The sequence below is a fragment of the Haplochromis burtoni genome, unplaced genomic scaffold (genome assembly GCF_018398535.1).
Source record: "Haplochromis burtoni strain Fernald_Lab_line unplaced genomic scaffold, NCSU_Asbu1 Contig_13, whole genome shotgun sequence".
NCBI classification, from domain to species: domain Eukaryota; kingdom Metazoa; phylum Chordata; class Actinopteri; order Cichliformes; family Cichlidae; genus Haplochromis; species Haplochromis burtoni.
The window spans coordinates 1,888,259-1,905,368 of NW_024582374.1; the positions used below are offsets into that span (position 1 = coordinate 1,888,259).

At 41.4% G+C, this 17,110-nt stretch overlaps 2 protein-coding genes across 5 annotated transcripts in view; both read left to right on the forward strand.

Moving 5' to 3' along the window:
• Positions 1-4,942, forward strand: part of ryk (receptor like tyrosine kinase) — a 51,872-nt gene extending 46,930 nt beyond the window's left edge. For all 3 annotated transcript variants that reach the window (XM_005919748.3, XM_005919746.3, XM_005919747.3), the window contains one exon: positions 2,672-4,942. In XM_005919748.3, the coding sequence (XP_005919810.1) occupies positions 2,672-2,783 (112 nt within the window). In that variant the 3' untranslated portion in view covers positions 2,784-4,942. The remainder of the gene's footprint in view (positions 1-2,671) is intronic.
• A 4,455-nt stretch (positions 4,943-9,397) lies between these two features.
• slco2a1 (solute carrier organic anion transporter family, member 2A1) overlaps positions 9,398-17,110 on the forward strand; it is a 26,675-nt gene continuing 18,962 nt past the window's right edge. The window contains exon 1 of one of the 2 annotated variants that reach the window (XM_005919745.3): positions 9,398-9,992. In XM_005919745.3, coding sequence (XP_005919807.1) covers positions 9,879-9,992 — 114 coding nt within the window. In that variant the 5' untranslated portion in view covers positions 9,398-9,878. The remainder of the gene's footprint in view (positions 9,993-17,110) is intronic. The other variant, XM_042216436.1, reaches the window with a different exon arrangement.

The following is a 17,110-nucleotide window of genomic DNA, read 5'->3' on the forward strand; positions in this document are numbered from 1 at the left end:
GAGAAAAAGTTATATCGCGATACATATCGTTATCGTTCTATCGCCCAGCTCTAGTTTCATGTATATAGTGCCACTTGATCGCCTCAAGAACTCCATATTACTGTAGGCTGAGAGCAGTGCAACCTAGAAGTAATAAATGTATGCGCTAGCTTTTCAGCACAAATCTGAGACCAGATGACTCAGTGAATGTTGTCATCTTAACACTAAAAGGTCAAAAGGTCAGTTTGCCTACTTTAAAGCAGTAGTTGTTTACAGTTAAAGTGTTTCATAATTTTTAAGAGAAAGAAAAAACCCCACAATGTTTTTCCACAACAGACTGGTAACGGTGCAACAATATTCTGGAAAGCGTGGCAAATCATCACTGTCCACAGACAGTGGAAAAGAGTGTTTCTCTTTTTCATTTTAAAGGGAAGCGTCACTGCAGATCAGTGCAAAGTTCAGTAAAGGTCATCACCTTTGATGCGAATACTCGAAACGCAGACCAAGTCCTTTTGCACTGTTTCCAAACACTTTCCTCTGCAATGTGTGCCTTTCTGTTGTTTTGTATATATTCCTCTAGTTTGTATATATTACCCTTGGCTGTATATCTGTTCTGTTTGCTGTTTATTCCTGACCCTAACCCTTCTGCACAGTACATTGACAATAAAGCGCCATTCTGTTTATTTTATTTGAGCACCAAATAAGTGAATATCTTCCACTGGAAGACTGTTTTCATACTGGCTTTTCCTTTAATTTGTCACATCTGTAAGTCTGCAGTGAAGAGTGCATTTTCAGCTGCAGTGAAGCTTGTTATTGGAGACTGTCGGCACAATAAATGAGCTGCTAGTTGACATATTGTTTGAGGACCTGAGTCGAATCAAACTGTTCAGCTGCTACTAGCTTTGATTGATGCAAAGTTTAACTCCATCAGGCTGTCAAGAAGAAGAGGCAATGTTGTCCCACTGGTTTAATTTTCTGGCATCACTGCAGTAGTATTTACCATCTGATCCCCCAAAACAGGTTTGTGGTGAGGAAGCTCAAAGCAGCCCTGGCAGTGCATGGATATTTAGTGTTTGGTGAAAATTAACACTTGCTGGAAGCTGACTTGGGAGAAGCAGAAATGTGTTTGTGCCATGCCTGACAAATTCTCGTGGTATTTCTGTCTTCGGGGTGTACTTAAACCTGCAAAAGTTATACTTTCCATTCCCAACAATCTCTGAAAACAGAAAAGAGAGAAGAAGGTCATCCTCCACATTCATCAAAAAGAGTCCACACAAGATCAGTATTAAAGCATGTCAAAATCTGGGGTATTTTGATGAAAGAAAACAAAAAGACTGGCTGGATTTGACAGATTTGACACCTTTTATCCTTTTGCCAACCAGTTGACATTGCAACTTACATGCATGTTTCCATTAAGTCCAGTAATCTACATTGGTTCCTGTCCGTGCTGAAGTACTAAGAATAGAGGATATTGTTTGCGGCACAGACTGAAAGCCCATGAGGCAGATTTTTGATAAACACACATTTATCTTGACTTTGTTGAGCTTTGTTGTTCCAGCTCTGCTGTATGTCTGCTGCATTACTGTTTAAGTTCATTGAGAGAAACGAAAAACAGACTCAAATTCGTCATGCGTGCACATGCTTGGCAAAGAAAGACAATGCTAAAAAATCACATGGAGCCGAGCAGTTATCAGACAGTGCTTTAGATATGGAAAGAAGATGCAGATTCTAAAACATGGAGAGCTTTAGCATCAGAGATTACTTCACTACATCAGGATCTGACTAAATGTGAAATACAGTAACGCTCTTCCCTTTGGTTCCTGTGTTATGGCATTTAATTTTTCACCGGTGACTGTGTGGACTTGATCATTTGTCTTAAATGTTGCCATAACCAGTGTGTTTATAAGTGTCTTCTTAAGTTTGGCTTTTAACCACCAAGTTCCAATTAATTGATGAGTGCAGATTTGATGAAACTCCCTCCAGGTGCTCCTCGGATATTACTTTTACACTAATTCCTCGGAGCGCCGCCATCCCAGCGCAGAGGCATTTAAAGAAAACAAACTCGTGTCAAATCCCCACAGAAATGTGCAATTCTCGATGATTAAAGGAAACTCAGGATCTGATTACCTGAAATCTTTTAAGTCATCAAAAAACTGTTTCTTTGCAAATACAATAGATGTTGAGGCGATGGCTTCCTTTACCACAATACTAGAGCTTATGTAATCGAGGCCGTGCGCTGATAGAGGTAATTATATCTCACGCATTTCTATCAGCACTGCACAGGCAGCTCCTGGTTCAAGACAATACAGCAGTTGCAGTATAATACTAGACGAACGCTGCCTTTAAATCCAGTTTTTCTCTTATAAAAATAACAATTTATTCACTTTCATTTTATTTACACTTACGGAGCTTCAAGAGCACCCCCATGATGTCACAGCATGTATTCATTTGTGTTCCTGGACATGAATTTCTCCTTCTTTTTTTTCCATAGCTGTTGATTCAAAGATTTTCCACTTTTTTAAAAGTTGGAAAGGTCAGCGAATGGACGCATTACACTTTCCCAGGATATCTGCTTGTTTAGGTTTAGGCAGTGCCAGTCTAAGCTGGGAGGCCCAATTTTCAAATGATCTGTGAGGTGTTTTCAGACATGACTCCTCTGTGAACTTTGACCCGATCCTTCTCTGTGTTGCAGGTTTGCAGTGATGGCTTGTTGCTGGGCCTTGGACCCCGAGGAGAGGCCCAAGTTTCAGCAGCTGGTCCAGTGTCTCACAGAGTTTCACGCAGCGTTGGGTGCTTACGTGTGAAAGCAGTGGGTGGCACTTCTTCTTCTACTAATCCATTAAAGCAACGACACTAAAGGCTGGCGGACACTTTTCACGAGGAATGCACATTTGAAATCGTGCCTTATCACATGAAAGATGAGCAGACTTGTGCCCGATGCTTTTGTTTTGTACAGTTCTTTTGGAGTTTTTATATAGTTAAATTACCTTTTTACAGCATAGCAAAGTAAAACGACTCTGTGTTCAATATTGTTCCATTTGCTTTGAAAGCATCTAGAAAAGGCGACGATCGACGATCTCCGCACGCAAAGAGGACCCGAAGAACGAAAAGATGAGGACTTTTTTGTGCCATTGAGCGACTTTTTAAAAGAACAATTTAAGCTTCTGCAGTATTTTCTACAGATTCTGTAATGTTGTGCAAATTTTAGATTTGTTTTGGGTGTAAATAACTCCACAGCAGAATGAGTTAGGTACCAAAGTGGACCAGAGAGCTTCAGTAACCATAATCTTCTCGGACACGCTGCTCCGCTCAGGCTCGGTACGAGAGGCAGATCTGTTGAAATGATTTCTCTGCAAATGGTACAGCGTTTCCTCTGCCGTGGATGAGTTTCCTTTACTGGAGCGCACTCAACAGAGACGTCACACCAATTTTTTTCCTATGCCAGCAGCGTGTATAAAGACATGTGGACACCACAGCTGGAACATCAGCTCTGCAGAGCTATCTGTATAAACCTGATTTTTACACGTGGACACTTATTATTTCAATGTCACTGCTGTCTTCCTCTTGTACTTTTTATTTCCGCTGTCAGAGCCACCGTGTGTGTGTGTGTGTGTGTGTGTGTGTGTGTGTGTGTGTGTGTGTGTGTGTGTGTGTGTAAAAGGTGGATGTGATGTGACCAGTTGGTTAGTGAAGCATCGAGTGGAGCGTTCTCGCCAACACCATCAGATCGAAGCGTCTGAGAACCAATGTTCGAAGATGGATTGATGTCAGAGGGACATAAATCATGGCGGACAGAATCTGTGGGATGCATCTGCTTCTTACTGAAGTACAGTAGACTATATATATATATAAATAAAAGATTGGTGTAGGCGCTGTGACATCACCCATGGTCTTGCTGTCTTGAAACCAGATGTGACATGTTGGGGGGATGGATTAGACTGAGACATTTGGTATCAGCTCACCGACAGTGTAGTCATGGTCTGAATCGACACCGAAGCTGTGACGTCACTTTTGTTGTCCGATGTTTGGCAAGGAGACAACGGCCAATATAACAGTGCGGCCGTTATACAGAGGCTTTTGTGGTTTTGTGCACATTCTGGTGGCAGAAAAATATCAGAAACAAGTGAAAGAAAACAAATCATCAGAACAAGTTCTAAAAAACAATAACAGACATCGGAGCAGAAATGTGAAAATGAGGCTGTGAATTTTATCCATCGCAGAAGAGAACCTCTCATGTTACAAGCCACGAAGCGAACAGACCGGACTGAAGAAAGCATTCGGCTTTAGTGAGCGACTCATCAGGCGGCTTTCCAGAGCTTAAAAATCTTTAATAAAGAAAAATTCAACACAACAGTAACGGGTCATTTTGTGGCCTGAACACAAACTGAGCTCAGCTCTTGAACCACATGATATCTCTGTGGTTACAGTGTGATGATGGAGCAAGTCTTTGTTACCTTATTGTTCATTTATTTAAGGCGGAGTCTGGAAGGTCTTCTATAAATCACCGCTCATGTTTTCTACAGCACCAAGTCAGCCGTGTCACCTTAAACCACAACCGATCAAATATTTGCATTAAATGTTCCACACATGGCTGCAAACGCATTTGGATGCCTTTAGTTTTGGCACAAGGTTTACGAAAATGTCTCACAAGTGTCACTCGCTGCCAGCGGTTCTTCTCCACCCACAGAACAAGTCATTTACTACGTCCATCTTCTGTGTACACTGTGTTTTTGAGCTGCATTGTTTGGTGTGAGATCGCAGCTCTTCACACGACTGCTCGACTCATTTTGATTTAATCACTGTGAACACACACGCCAGCTTGGTCTCATCGTATCCTTCCACTATCTTTATGATGTGTTTTTTGTTTTTTTTGTTTTTTTTAATGGTCACTGCATGTTGAGATAAGGTTGTAAACTGCTTCCCAATTTCATATCCACAAATTAAATGGAATCTTTTGAATATATTACCCCGTTCTTGTCTTTTTTTTTTCTCTCTTCATCCAAAGCTTTTTTTCTGTAGTTCCCCAAAAGTCACAGCCACAGTGGGGGGGAAACCTAACTGTATCTAAAGACACCAACTACAGCGAATCATCTCCTAGTGTCTGCATTACTCACTGTGCATTCTTTCTTTTCTATGCTTCATTGTTTTATGTCAGACGATTCTGCACCGGACATCTTTTATCCCTTTGCCAGCCAGTTGATGTTGCAACTTACATCCATGTTTCCAGTAAGCCCAGTAATCTACATTGGTTCCTGTCCATGCTGAAGCACTAAGAATAGAGGATATTGTTTGTTACACACTCTGTGAAAGCCCATGAGGCAGATTTGACTTTGAGCTTTGTGTTTCCAGCTCTGCTGTATGTCTGCTGCATTACTGTTTAAGTTCATTGAGAGAAACAAAAAACTGACTCGAATTCGTCGTGCGTGCACATGCTTGGCAAAGAAAGACGATGCTGGAAAAAAAAAACATATTTTGGACAACGCTTTAGATATGGAAAGAAGATCCAGATTCTAAAACATGGAGAGCTTTAGCACCAGAGATGACTTCTGTGCTTCATTGTTTTACGTCATTTGGTTTTGTTTCAGCTTTAGGCTAAAGTCACATGAACGCCACACTTCTTTAGGATGTCGTAATGGAAAGTTATGTCAAATCTAATTTGTTTTGAGTCCCTAAATCCCCTTGCTTACAAGTCCCTCCAAACCTAAATGCTATCAATTATATCTGTGGCCCACAGGCTGTAAAAATAATTGATAGCAGGTAAGAAAAGTGCAGTACTGAGGGAAACAGATTGCTGAAGTTTGTTTAAATTTGTTCGAAGCTGCCAAAAGGCCTAAAATAGATACAGACACACACCAGACCTGCAACAATATAAAGAAGAGAGGTGACGATCAGTGAGCAGAGCTTCGCAGATGGATGTTTGCTTTGAGAATGTTGATGGAGAAGGTCTGATGCAGAGGGTGGTTGTGGGGAGATGGAGGCAGAGGATCGCGAAGATGTTTACACACAGACTGATGAGGGATAGTTCTTCATTTAGAACCAGATTGTGTCTTTTTGTGGAGCTTTTTGTCTAGAGATGAGTTTTCAACCACTGCAAACCTGCACCTGTGCACTCTCTAGAGCAGGGGTGTCGGACTCCAGGCCTCTAGGGCCGGTGTCCTGCAGGTTTTAGATCTCACCCTGGGTCAACACGCCTAAATCAAATGATTAGTTCATTAACAGGCTTCTGGAGAACCCCAAGGCATGTTGAGGAGGTAATTTAGCGATTTTAATCAGCTGCGTTGGATCAAGGACACATCTAAAACCTGCAGGACATCGGCCCTCGAGGCCTAGAGTCCGACACCTGTGCTCTAAAGCAGCAGTCTCAAACTCGTGGCCCACCTCACCCCTACTTGCATATGCATGTAGCTTGACGTGAAGAAATATAGTGCAATTTTTTTGGACCTTGAAGTTGCTCTATTTTGTTGAGCAGGATTACTTTGAGTGCAATGTAAAAATAAGTTCTTTAAAAAGCAAAAGAATAAATGCAGAATGAAACACACAGACGGTCGCTGCAGTGGACGCTTTTCATTTTGTTAACCGTCAGTTTCACTTCAGCTTTTTCTAGAACTTTCTTCACTGAAGCTGGTTGATGGATCAAGAGTAGCCCACAGACCACGGACCTGTTGTAATACACTTTTTAACCACTGCCTCCATCTGACAACAGACGCTTTCTGCAGGTCGACTGGCTGCCAACACAGTACCACCGCTTAAACCACAATTTCCCCTTAAGACACAGGTGAAGACGATCGGGAAGTCAAAACCACAAGATGTGAGGACAGGCTAAACACAGAGACAAAACTGCTCACACCAAGCACAATAAGAGAGACTGAGTGACACAGAAGGGACTAATCCGGCCTGCAGAAGTGTAGCTGCTGTCAGCACTTGTCAATGCGGGCTGCGTTGACGGTGACGTGTAGTTACATTTCTTGGGATTGGGAGGCACAGCTAGGGAAACGGTGCAGAAACTAAAATAACAAAATGAAAACAAGAACTAAAATCTCAACGATTTCACTAAAACTCAGAGACAAGTTCTCCAGAATGGAGACATCATCACCGCGGCCTTATTTGTTTTGAGTAAATCAGCTGGATCTCAGGCATGTGGCGTCACATTGTGGTATTTCAGTGAAGCTTGAACCTGACATATTTTCAGAATGTGCTCAGTCATCGGTGGCTTTCAGATTGTGTCACGGTGAAGCCACTCTTTCAGTTTTTCTACTTTCCTCACCAGCTGCAGGCACAGCAGAGCGCACTGTAACGCGGCCACAGGACGCATTGAGCAAACACTCCTGCATCCTCAGCAGCAGACTCTTGTGTCACAGTACGGCAGAGTTTAGAGAGTTTCTGGCTTTCGAAGTTCCTGTCTGCGGGGGTTTCTGGGTTTAATTCACTGAGAACCGCCAGGCAGCTCTGTAATCCTGTTTCTGGGAACTGGGCCCAGTTTGAGCTTCCAGTTTGACTCATCTTCATTGCTGTCACGCCGTTTCCACTGACTTTACATACTTTGCACACATTTTCCACACATTTCCACACATTTCAGCTTCACTGAAAGCCACCAACAGTTTACTTGTACACCCACTCCAAGCGTCACAGTCTGAAACCAAAACCTGTTGTTTTTGTTTTTGTTTTTTTTTTCCTCAGTGTGATTTTGTTTCTCTAAAACCGCCTTTGAGCATCAGCATCATGGGATATATCATGATTTCAATAACCTGCAGCAGTTTAAGGCATTGATAACATGGATGTTTGATCTGTTTTCTGATAACTCACTGGCAAACACTTGAACTGCATTCTGGGTAAGCCTTCTCCATGTGGGACACGTCAGTGAACAGGGTATAATATGTGACCTGCCTCCTTTTAGTCTCAGCTAGAAGAGGATTCGGATATCAACATGTAGACAAAAACTTGGGCCTTTCTTCACGGTGGGGTCCCACTAGTTATTTAAAGTTATTTGGTCCCTGAGAAAAATTGCCCACAAAAAAAATATAATTCCTGAGATCACTCGGCCACTTAAACAGCTCCCCCACTGATAAGGTGTTGATTCGTGGAGGAGTTGCATTAAATTCCTTTACATGTGGAGCAGTGAGGTCGAAAATAAGTCATTTCTGTGGTTAACTGATATGCATATGTAAAAACTCCTGCAGTGTTTGACGCAATAAATTTCCTTACTAGTGTGTTTGCAGACAGCTTTATAACAGTGCAAAGTCTGGATCATGGCTGATGTTTTTCAGACTTGCTCACGTCCAAAGTCCAAATGTCTCTGCAGAGCATGTTTAGATATCCAGATAAGAGAGCGCAGCTCCACCTTGTTCAAAGAACTGAAAGAGAACAGATATTGATCTCTTGGAAAGACCTGCTCTACCTCTCAGGAGGCAGGTTATCTACCAAGCAGAAAGTGGCGGCTCCAGTCTTCAGTCAGCATGTCTAAGTATCCTTGAGTTGCTATCTGATGCATCGATTGGAGTATGGTCGCGTGTGAATATTAAAAAGGTGTAGGAGAAAACGAATAGGTCAATAAGGCATGTTTGAGTGTTCATACAGAGTGGGAAAGTGCTATATAAGGACAAGTCCATTGCCATTTACTTGCGGATACGAGAAGTTGGGTAATCTCCGTCGGAAGAAAATCATGGTGGACAGGATCTGAGGATCTGTTTGTGATGTTGTGGTGTTTTTAGTGGAAATGTGTGGAATCCCTTCTAGATTGAGCACTGGTACCAAACTGAAATCTTACTCAGCTTGAGAGTGATTCTCTTCTGCAGTTTTCTGCTGCACCCCAACCAGAGCCTGGGTCCCAGGAGGAAGACAGTCTAAAAACTTCTCTCTAACTTTGTAATAGATCATGTTCATTCAATAAGAATCGATGTTCAGCAGCTCTGCACATCAAACATCTGTCTGAGGACACATGGCTGGACACAGGCCCAGTATTTTCTACACCTGCTTTCCCCACTTTTTATAATTCTGAAGAAATATTCAGATTTCCTGTGCTAACCCCATCAACTCATCTTGTTCTTGTCCAGCCAAACTTTGACAAAAAAGCCCGGAAACACCCCATTAAACACTACCATTCACCTTGAATCCTTTTTTTTTTTTTTATTCCATAGTGGAAAGTTTAAGAAGCACTCATTTAGACTATCCAAAACACTAACGAGTGCTGCCTGGGGGGATCACAGACCTACAGTTTGAGGACAAAGTGATGAAAATTCGTTTCTTTACTGTGAGAACAGAAAAGTTAATCATCCACGTGGTTTTGTGGCTCTTTGGGGGATGCTGGTAAAGGTGAGCAGTGTTTAAACGCGTTTTCCAAACTCCAGCGGGTAAGTTTCCTTCACGGAAACGTTAAGGTGATTGTGACCTCTGTTGTCTGCAGGATCTCAGCTGTTGGAATTGTTTGCAGCTTCTTGCACCGCGTAAAAATCCACGTGAATAAATCAACACGCTGTTAAACATTTATTGTGGGGAAACACTGACCTCTAAACGGCTTCATTCATTAGTCTCTCTCCCTTCCTCCCTCTCTGCTCATTAGCTCGGGACAGAAAACAGCTCTGAGTGGCGCATACCGCGCGTAATGAGCTGCTGGAGAACAATACGGGGCTCGCTGGATACTTGACAAACACTCCTGCTCACATTAGAGCCCGTCTGCGTGTGAATAACGCGGTGAGTAACACCGGGGACTCCGCTCTTTAACAAACAGTTCAACTGTCACAGGTGAGCGCTGCGCCCCGTGACTCAGACCTGTTCCCTTTTCACAAGTTTCAAAACATTTACGCGTGGAACCGTGGGCTGAGTCCAGTTACATCATCAGCGACGGGCATAAAAAAGAAGAAAAGAAAAGAGAGCGCACACAGCAGCGGGGGGAGGACGCAAACATGAAACCTGGAGAGGAAGCCTTTCTGCTCACTGTGGAGCCCCGAGCCGAAGCGATGGACGCGAATCTGCGCAGAGACGCGAAGAAGCCCAGGACGCTCCGCTGCAGCATAAAGGTGAGACACCGGCTGGCACTGCGCAGAGGACGCAGCGTGTGCGCATTTATCCTAGAGGTGTGCGACTTTGCGACTTTATGCACACAAACTGAGTTTCTACTTCGGCTTCAAGGGGAGCGTTCCACTTTGTTCTCCACTGAGTTCAGTGGACCCACCTGTGGGTGCATGAAAGCAGCCGCACCTTACCGCGGCAAACATAATGAGCCACATAAATGTGGAGGTTTAATCTGAGGGCATTTCACCTTTTTCCCTCCATAACTTGAGGATTTTGCCCTCTGGGTAGGATTGCCTAAGCGCAAACCGAGCTTCACCTGAGATAAACAAGATAAAATCGGTCATAATGTGATCATAAGTCTCTTGTTAGCTAAAATAATAATAATTAAAAAAAATCAATCTGAGCTAATTGAAATCAGATTTAAATGCAGTGTTTGCTGCTTGGGCTGATGATGCTGGAGGTGACCTGCAGGGAACAACTTGCCGCTTTCATCTTAATTAACGTGTTTCTAATCTTTCCGCACAAACTGAAGTTCACCCCCGCCAAAATCAAATGTTATTTCCAAGGCAGGAAGGGATTTTAATTTTTGTAATTATAAATCAAACATTTTTCTCCCTTTTCACTTTGGGAGGTTAACGATGAGGAATCCAACACGGCAAAGTGCAAAGTCTCAGTTACAGACTTGTTTACTGTGAGTAAATGCATTAATACCACTAATGTAAAAGATGCATTATATTAATTAATTAGAAATTAAATAAACTTTCTAATTTTAGGCACTTTCATCTAGTTCAGAATGAAAACCTTAAAGGACTCCGTTTTAAATCAAACGTGTAAAATATGTTTAGCGATAAATAAATAAATAAATAAAAATCACTTTTTTCATTTGGATATATATATTTTGATAGGTTGTTAAAAGAGGGAGCTTTGGAGTTTTAGATGTATAAGTCTGATAATATTATATGAATTTATATTTTTACAAAGTTTTGGGGACTTTAAATCATTTAAGTTTAATTCACTTCACGAAGTTTATTGACAGGTTCAAGCAAAGATCCACCTTAAGATGGTCAGACTAAAGATTTTTTTTATTTTTTTTGGCTTTAGTTAAGGATGTTATTCTTAATAATATTAATAACTCATTTATGAAGCACCTTTCAAGCAACCCAAGGTAGCATTACACACTGAAGTCAAAGGCTTCAAAATTTCTTCTTTAATGTTTTCAAGCAGTTCAGCAAATTCTGCATGAATTAAATCTGAGTGTTTTACAGTGTAATGTTTGACAGAGACTGAGAATTTAAACAACCTTTAAAACACGCACGCACACACACGCACTCGTTTTCATATCTTAGTGAGGACATCTAATTGACATAATGCTTCCCCTAGCCACTTACCCTAAACATCCCAAATGAATGCCAAACCCTAATCCTTAGCCTAAACCTAAACATAACCTAACTGTGACTGTAACCCTGACCCTAAAACCACATTTTGAGCCTCAAAAATGCCCTCAAACTTGTGGGGACGGGCACTTTGTCCTCATAAGCAACTGTTGGTCCCCACAAGTATAGTAAACTTACAATTTATCTGTCCTCACATAGCTATGTAAACATGTACAGACACACACTTGCCTTAAGTCCAGATGTTACTGCTGATCCAAAACCACATCACACATTCACAACAGTCAGAGTCTAAACTCAACATGGATGAAATGTAACAAAGAACACAACTGAAAATAATGAACTGAACCTGAAACATTCCCAGGAGGCTTTGTGCTCACCTGTGTGGACCTCTCCACGGTCAGAAGAATCAAGCACAGATTATTAAATGAAAGGTGTGTGGAGGGAAAACTAAAAAGATTACTCAGCGATTAAAAAGCAATTAAAAAGTAAAATTAGGTTTGGTTTACCTGCAGAAGCAAAGACAAATGTTCAGCTTTGACTAATTTAAATTCTCAAAGTGAGGACCAGGGGCTGACAGCAGCTCTCCATCCTTTCATATGGAAAAGAAATGAAGCACTAACCTTTCTTTATTCACTTATAGTACAGGATACTGCAGCCTTTTGTATGTAAATGATGGATGCAGCTTTTGGAAATCACCCATTAGTTTTGAACTTCCACATTTTAGATGCTTCAGCATCTTATTTGCTTGTTTTGTCATTATTATTAAAAATATAGAAATAAAGCAGCAGAAGTTGGGATGAACCACGGTGGTTGCATCTGTCAGTCAATTCTTATTTGTGGTAGTAACTGGAAGAGCCATTGACCTAACCGAGTCCAACTTTGTTGTGAGCAATTTTGAGATGTCACAATTCTATTTAGTGGAAATGAGGTTTTAGATTGGGATGAAATCATGATTTACTGGTAAAAGAGCATCAAGGGGCGTCAATACTGGAACAGACTGGCAGAAACGTGGGAACTATGGGCCAATAATTATTTCACATTTTAGCAACAAATACATTTTTTTTAAAAGTACACAAGTTTTGGCCACTATATTGTGTTTTTCTTTTTGTTGTTGTGTTTTTGGGGGGAGGTTTGGAGCTGGAAGTTACTGTGTTGCCACAGCCAGATTATTAGATGAAGCTAACAGGCATTGATTCCATTAAAAGTGCTCCAAAAGAAACCCCCACAGCACAAACACAGCCCACAGGGCCAGTTCAGGGACGCCAGTTTGGTGAGGTGACGCCTAGGAGGCATCATGGCCGCCTGTGTTTCTCACCAAAGGCGAACCTCTGGGGCTGAAAAATGACGCCATCATGGAAACAATGAAAAATGCTTCTGTGATGCTTTAAAATGGGGGAAAAACTCAATGCAGAGATTAAAACAGTTTCTTGTAGCAGACTGTAAACATGTTTATATCTGCTGTACAGTTTTAACATGGAGTTTTATCGAGGATTGGCTCACTTTTGAAGCCTCTAGTGGACACTAGAGGAACTGCAAAGACTAAACTAAAGCATATAAGGCCTTTGTTGGCTCAGAGGTTGCTGTTTGATTGTCACTCAGTCATCCAAACTTTGGGAAGCAGTTTTAGCGCCTTGAGCACAAGCTCTTTTTTTTTTTTCCTCTCTCACTTGCTAATCGGATCCTTGTTGTTGAAATTTCATCATGTTTCTGCTTCAGATAAATTCCTGACAGAAGAGAATGCTGACAACTTTGTTTTTCCATCACTAATAACTTCATTTGATCCCTTTTGACAGCAGTTTTATGTGTTCGGGATCCGCATCCAGCTCCAGTTTTGTTATGTGTTTTGGCTCTGCTATTAAAAGACTCAAAGCACTGACTTGAAGGAGAATTGTTGCCTGAACGTGTGCCAAAAGGAGCAGTTGTTCTTCCCTTTACGGCAGTAATGGGAGGAAAACAGTTTGTTCTTGAGTTGTGAGTAATATTAATGCAAACACTGGTGGTTGCTTTCAAAACTCTAAGAGAAATGACTCCTCTTCTTCACCGTGTGAGTGACACATATGAGTAATAGGTTTCGGAAGCCTGGGGGGGTGGAGGAAGTTTCTTAGCTTTCCAGAGGGAGAGCGTTTATTTGAGTTTGGAATCTTCTGAGTGTTTACCTTCGATGTTCTCACGTCGCCTGTGGTGGGTCCGGCCGCTGCAAATCTTTCCCTGTTTATCTTCACTTTAAAGCCCTCCTCCGCTGAAGCCAAGCAAACATAAGCAGGGTGGAGGACAGTGAAACAGCGAGACTCGTCCTGCAGGTGTCTTCACATCATCCTGAGACTACACAGTGAAATTTGTGAGAATGCACCTGGACTTCAAAGGTGTGCAGTGTTATGTTTAGACAATGGGAGCAGTTCAGCATGAGTGGAACAGCAAGCCATTTGTCAGAAGGCTGTTTCTAAATCATTCCTGCAGCCTTTTCGGTCAGACTGTACCGCCAGAGCTTTGAATAGCTGTTGTCCTCCAGTCTAACATCAAATGACTAAAAAGTTATAAAGCTGTGCTCTTTGTTCTCCGGTCAACAAAGGCTTCACACGAAGCAATCACATCCATCCATCTTTCCTTGATACCGCTACAATTTGCACCACGCTCCGCTCTCTATTTGTTCAGCTTCAAGAGCACATTCTGCTTGTTTTCTTAGGTCCTCTTGAGCTACACCTGGAGTCTACACCCAGGTGACACAGTCAACCTCTCTTTAAGGATAGCTCTGCCAGCGTTTGGGCCAAGTTTCTGCACAGGGGCATGTAGTGTTTACATCATGATCAGGAGCATAAGAAGCATTGGAAAGCCTCACTGCACCTGAGCATGAGGCTCGCCTCTGTGGCTGAGTCACAGTCAAATCGCATTGTATTTCTTTATCAGGGTATGGTGAGAAGATAAGCACAGCTGCCATGTCTACTGCAGACAGATGCTGTGCTCGGATTAGCACAAACTGCAAACGCAGGTGAACACCAGAGAGCAGCCGAGTGTTTTCTAGAGAGTAAAAATGGCCATATTGGCACATATACTGGTACTTCAATACGGTTTTTTGAAAGTAGTTCCAAATAACGACAGCAGTCGTCGCAATAAGCTCTAAACGATAAGGTAGGCGTGTCCAACTCCAGGCCTCAAGGGCCGGTGTCTTGTTAGTTTTATATATCACCCTGAACCAAATAACTAGTTCATTAACAAGCCTCTTCAAGACATGTTGAGACAATCAGCTTTGTTGGATCAAGGATGCATCTAAAACCTGCAGGACACTGGCCCTTGAGGTCTGGAGTTGCACACCTCTGCTCTAAGGTGAAATACCGAAGTTTTTTTTTCATTTGCCCCCTTGTGGGCTGCGAAGGTACTGCAACCATTCGCAATAAATGAAACATTCAGTTTCTTAATTTTGACATTAAATATTTAAAATTTTAAAGAATCAGAACTCAGGGACTGTATTGGAACATCACCTGCTAATTAATCTAATTAATAAATTTAATAAAATCCTAGGAGAGCTATGGTGTTGTTATAAAGGGGGGAAATATCAATTGAACCTGAACCGTGTTCATTTATACTATAAAGTTTGTCATTTTAACATGCAAGTATCTTTTATACAGCCATTGGTATTCACAGGTTTTAAGGAGGCTGTGTACTAGTCTACTTCTTGGATTGGTGCACAATTTGAAGCGCGGCCTAAAACTCGAGGCTCGGGCAGTCAGCGCTGAATGTGCAGTTTTGAAAATGTTAAACCATCTCCTGAATGCATCATTCCAATATATTTAACAAACTGATATATGAGTAATATATCAGTCTTACTCAACTGGAGAATAAGCACATTTTTCAGAACTGCTTTAAATGTCAGCGCTCCTTTGTCCACAATGCTATTGTGCAGAAAATCTGTTTTATGTTTGTTTCACAATAAGGGGAGGTGACCTGTGCACATACTTTCTTTTAAGTATCCTCAGAGAGTTTGTACACATTTCAAGCACTTTTTTCCTTTTATTTCCCCCTTTTTTCCTCTCTCTCTCTTTTTTTTTTTTTTGACTAGAACACATATAAGAACAAAATAACCACAACCCGTGTCCATGAAAATAAAAGCTTTTGGAATTCAAGAGTGAACTTCCCTCAATTCTTCCCTTCACAGCAGGGTTGAAGGTTGGGACAATGACCTCCAATCATAGAGAGCTAAAAGTGTTCAAAAAGGAGAAGTAAATGAATAATACTCAGAGAATCCAAATACTTAAAGTTTGTAAAAAAGTTTCCCTTTTAACAAACAGCAGTTTTTTAATTAATTTTTTATGCAGCTAACACAATTATCTGCTCTTTTCCCTTTCAGTAGAACAATCCTTCCAATTTACACAGTTGAATGGAGGAAAATCTAAGTTGTTTTTTTTAAATTCGCAAAAAAGCCATGTCCATGCATTTAAACATACAGATCAGAATCTGTCATTTAAACCACATGTTGAAAAGACTTTGTCCAACCTTTTCTTCTCCTCACGTGAGCAAATGCCCGATTTCTTTACCTTTATTTTACTATCTGCTCTTTATGGGACAGATTTGCTAATGTATTGTGCCAAACATGCGATTTGGCATTAAAGTAAAATATATCGATACTGACAGTGACAAGCCTGACCTTGTTGCGCATGTAAAGGAGTTGCCTACGGTGGCCCTAAGAGGCCAGACGGACTGCAACTTAAGAAAACACCAGCAATAAGAAAAACGCTGCAATAGCACAACAAACACGACGGAAATACGAAAAACGAAAACAGAAATAGGAAAATAAAATTTTCTTCCAAAAGCACAAGTGAAGTGTTTCTGGGGAGACAATAACTGGACGGACCAGTTAGAAACATGCTAGGTGTGTTTTATCATGATTTTCATATACTGATTACAGATTTTTAGGCTAATAGTTAGGCTAACACACTTACCTCTCATCTTTTCTTTCCTCACAAAACAGACAGATCCTCCACTTCTTTTAATTGTCTCCCAGCGCAATTCTTAGCATATTTTGGTTCCTGCAACTGGTCCGTCGGGTTATTGTCTCCCCAGAAACACTTCCCTTGTGTTTTTGGAAATCTCTTTTTTTCCTATTTCCATTGTCGTTTTTCCTATTTCCGTTGTGTTTTGTGTGCTTTTGCAGCATTTTTTCTTATTCCTGGTGTTTTCTTAAGTTGCAGTCCGTTTGGCCTCTCAGGGCCACCGTAAGTTGCTTCTCTAGGCTTTCTCTAAGTACAGGGATGAGAATATTGAAATTGAGTGCACAAACATTTGCCACATTTAATTAAATGCTGATTGTGTTGATATTTAATGCCAAAAAAAAAAGCACGTCTTTGTTTTTCTAAACACAGTTGCAGTCAAAAAATATCATCCTTAAAGCTAACCACATCTATGAGGTCTCATGCCATTTTAACCTGTTTAAAAAATGACCATAAACCCTGAGCTTGGTGGCGTTGGTCTCTTCCTGTGAAAGGGGAGTTCTTCCTTCTCACTCTCACCGAATGCTGTTCATAGGGGATTGTCTAAAACTGTAGGGTCATTACTGAGCTTACTTCTCTCTGTCTGTCCCCAAACTTTCCCACTGGCTGGGTTTTATATATAAATCTCTGCTTAAGCTGGTTTTCTCTGGTCTGTGTACATTTGTGTGTTAAAACTGTCATCAGTACAGCTGACCCTCTGTTTGTCTCCAGTCAGAACAGAATTAGACAAGAAAAAAAAAAAAGAAA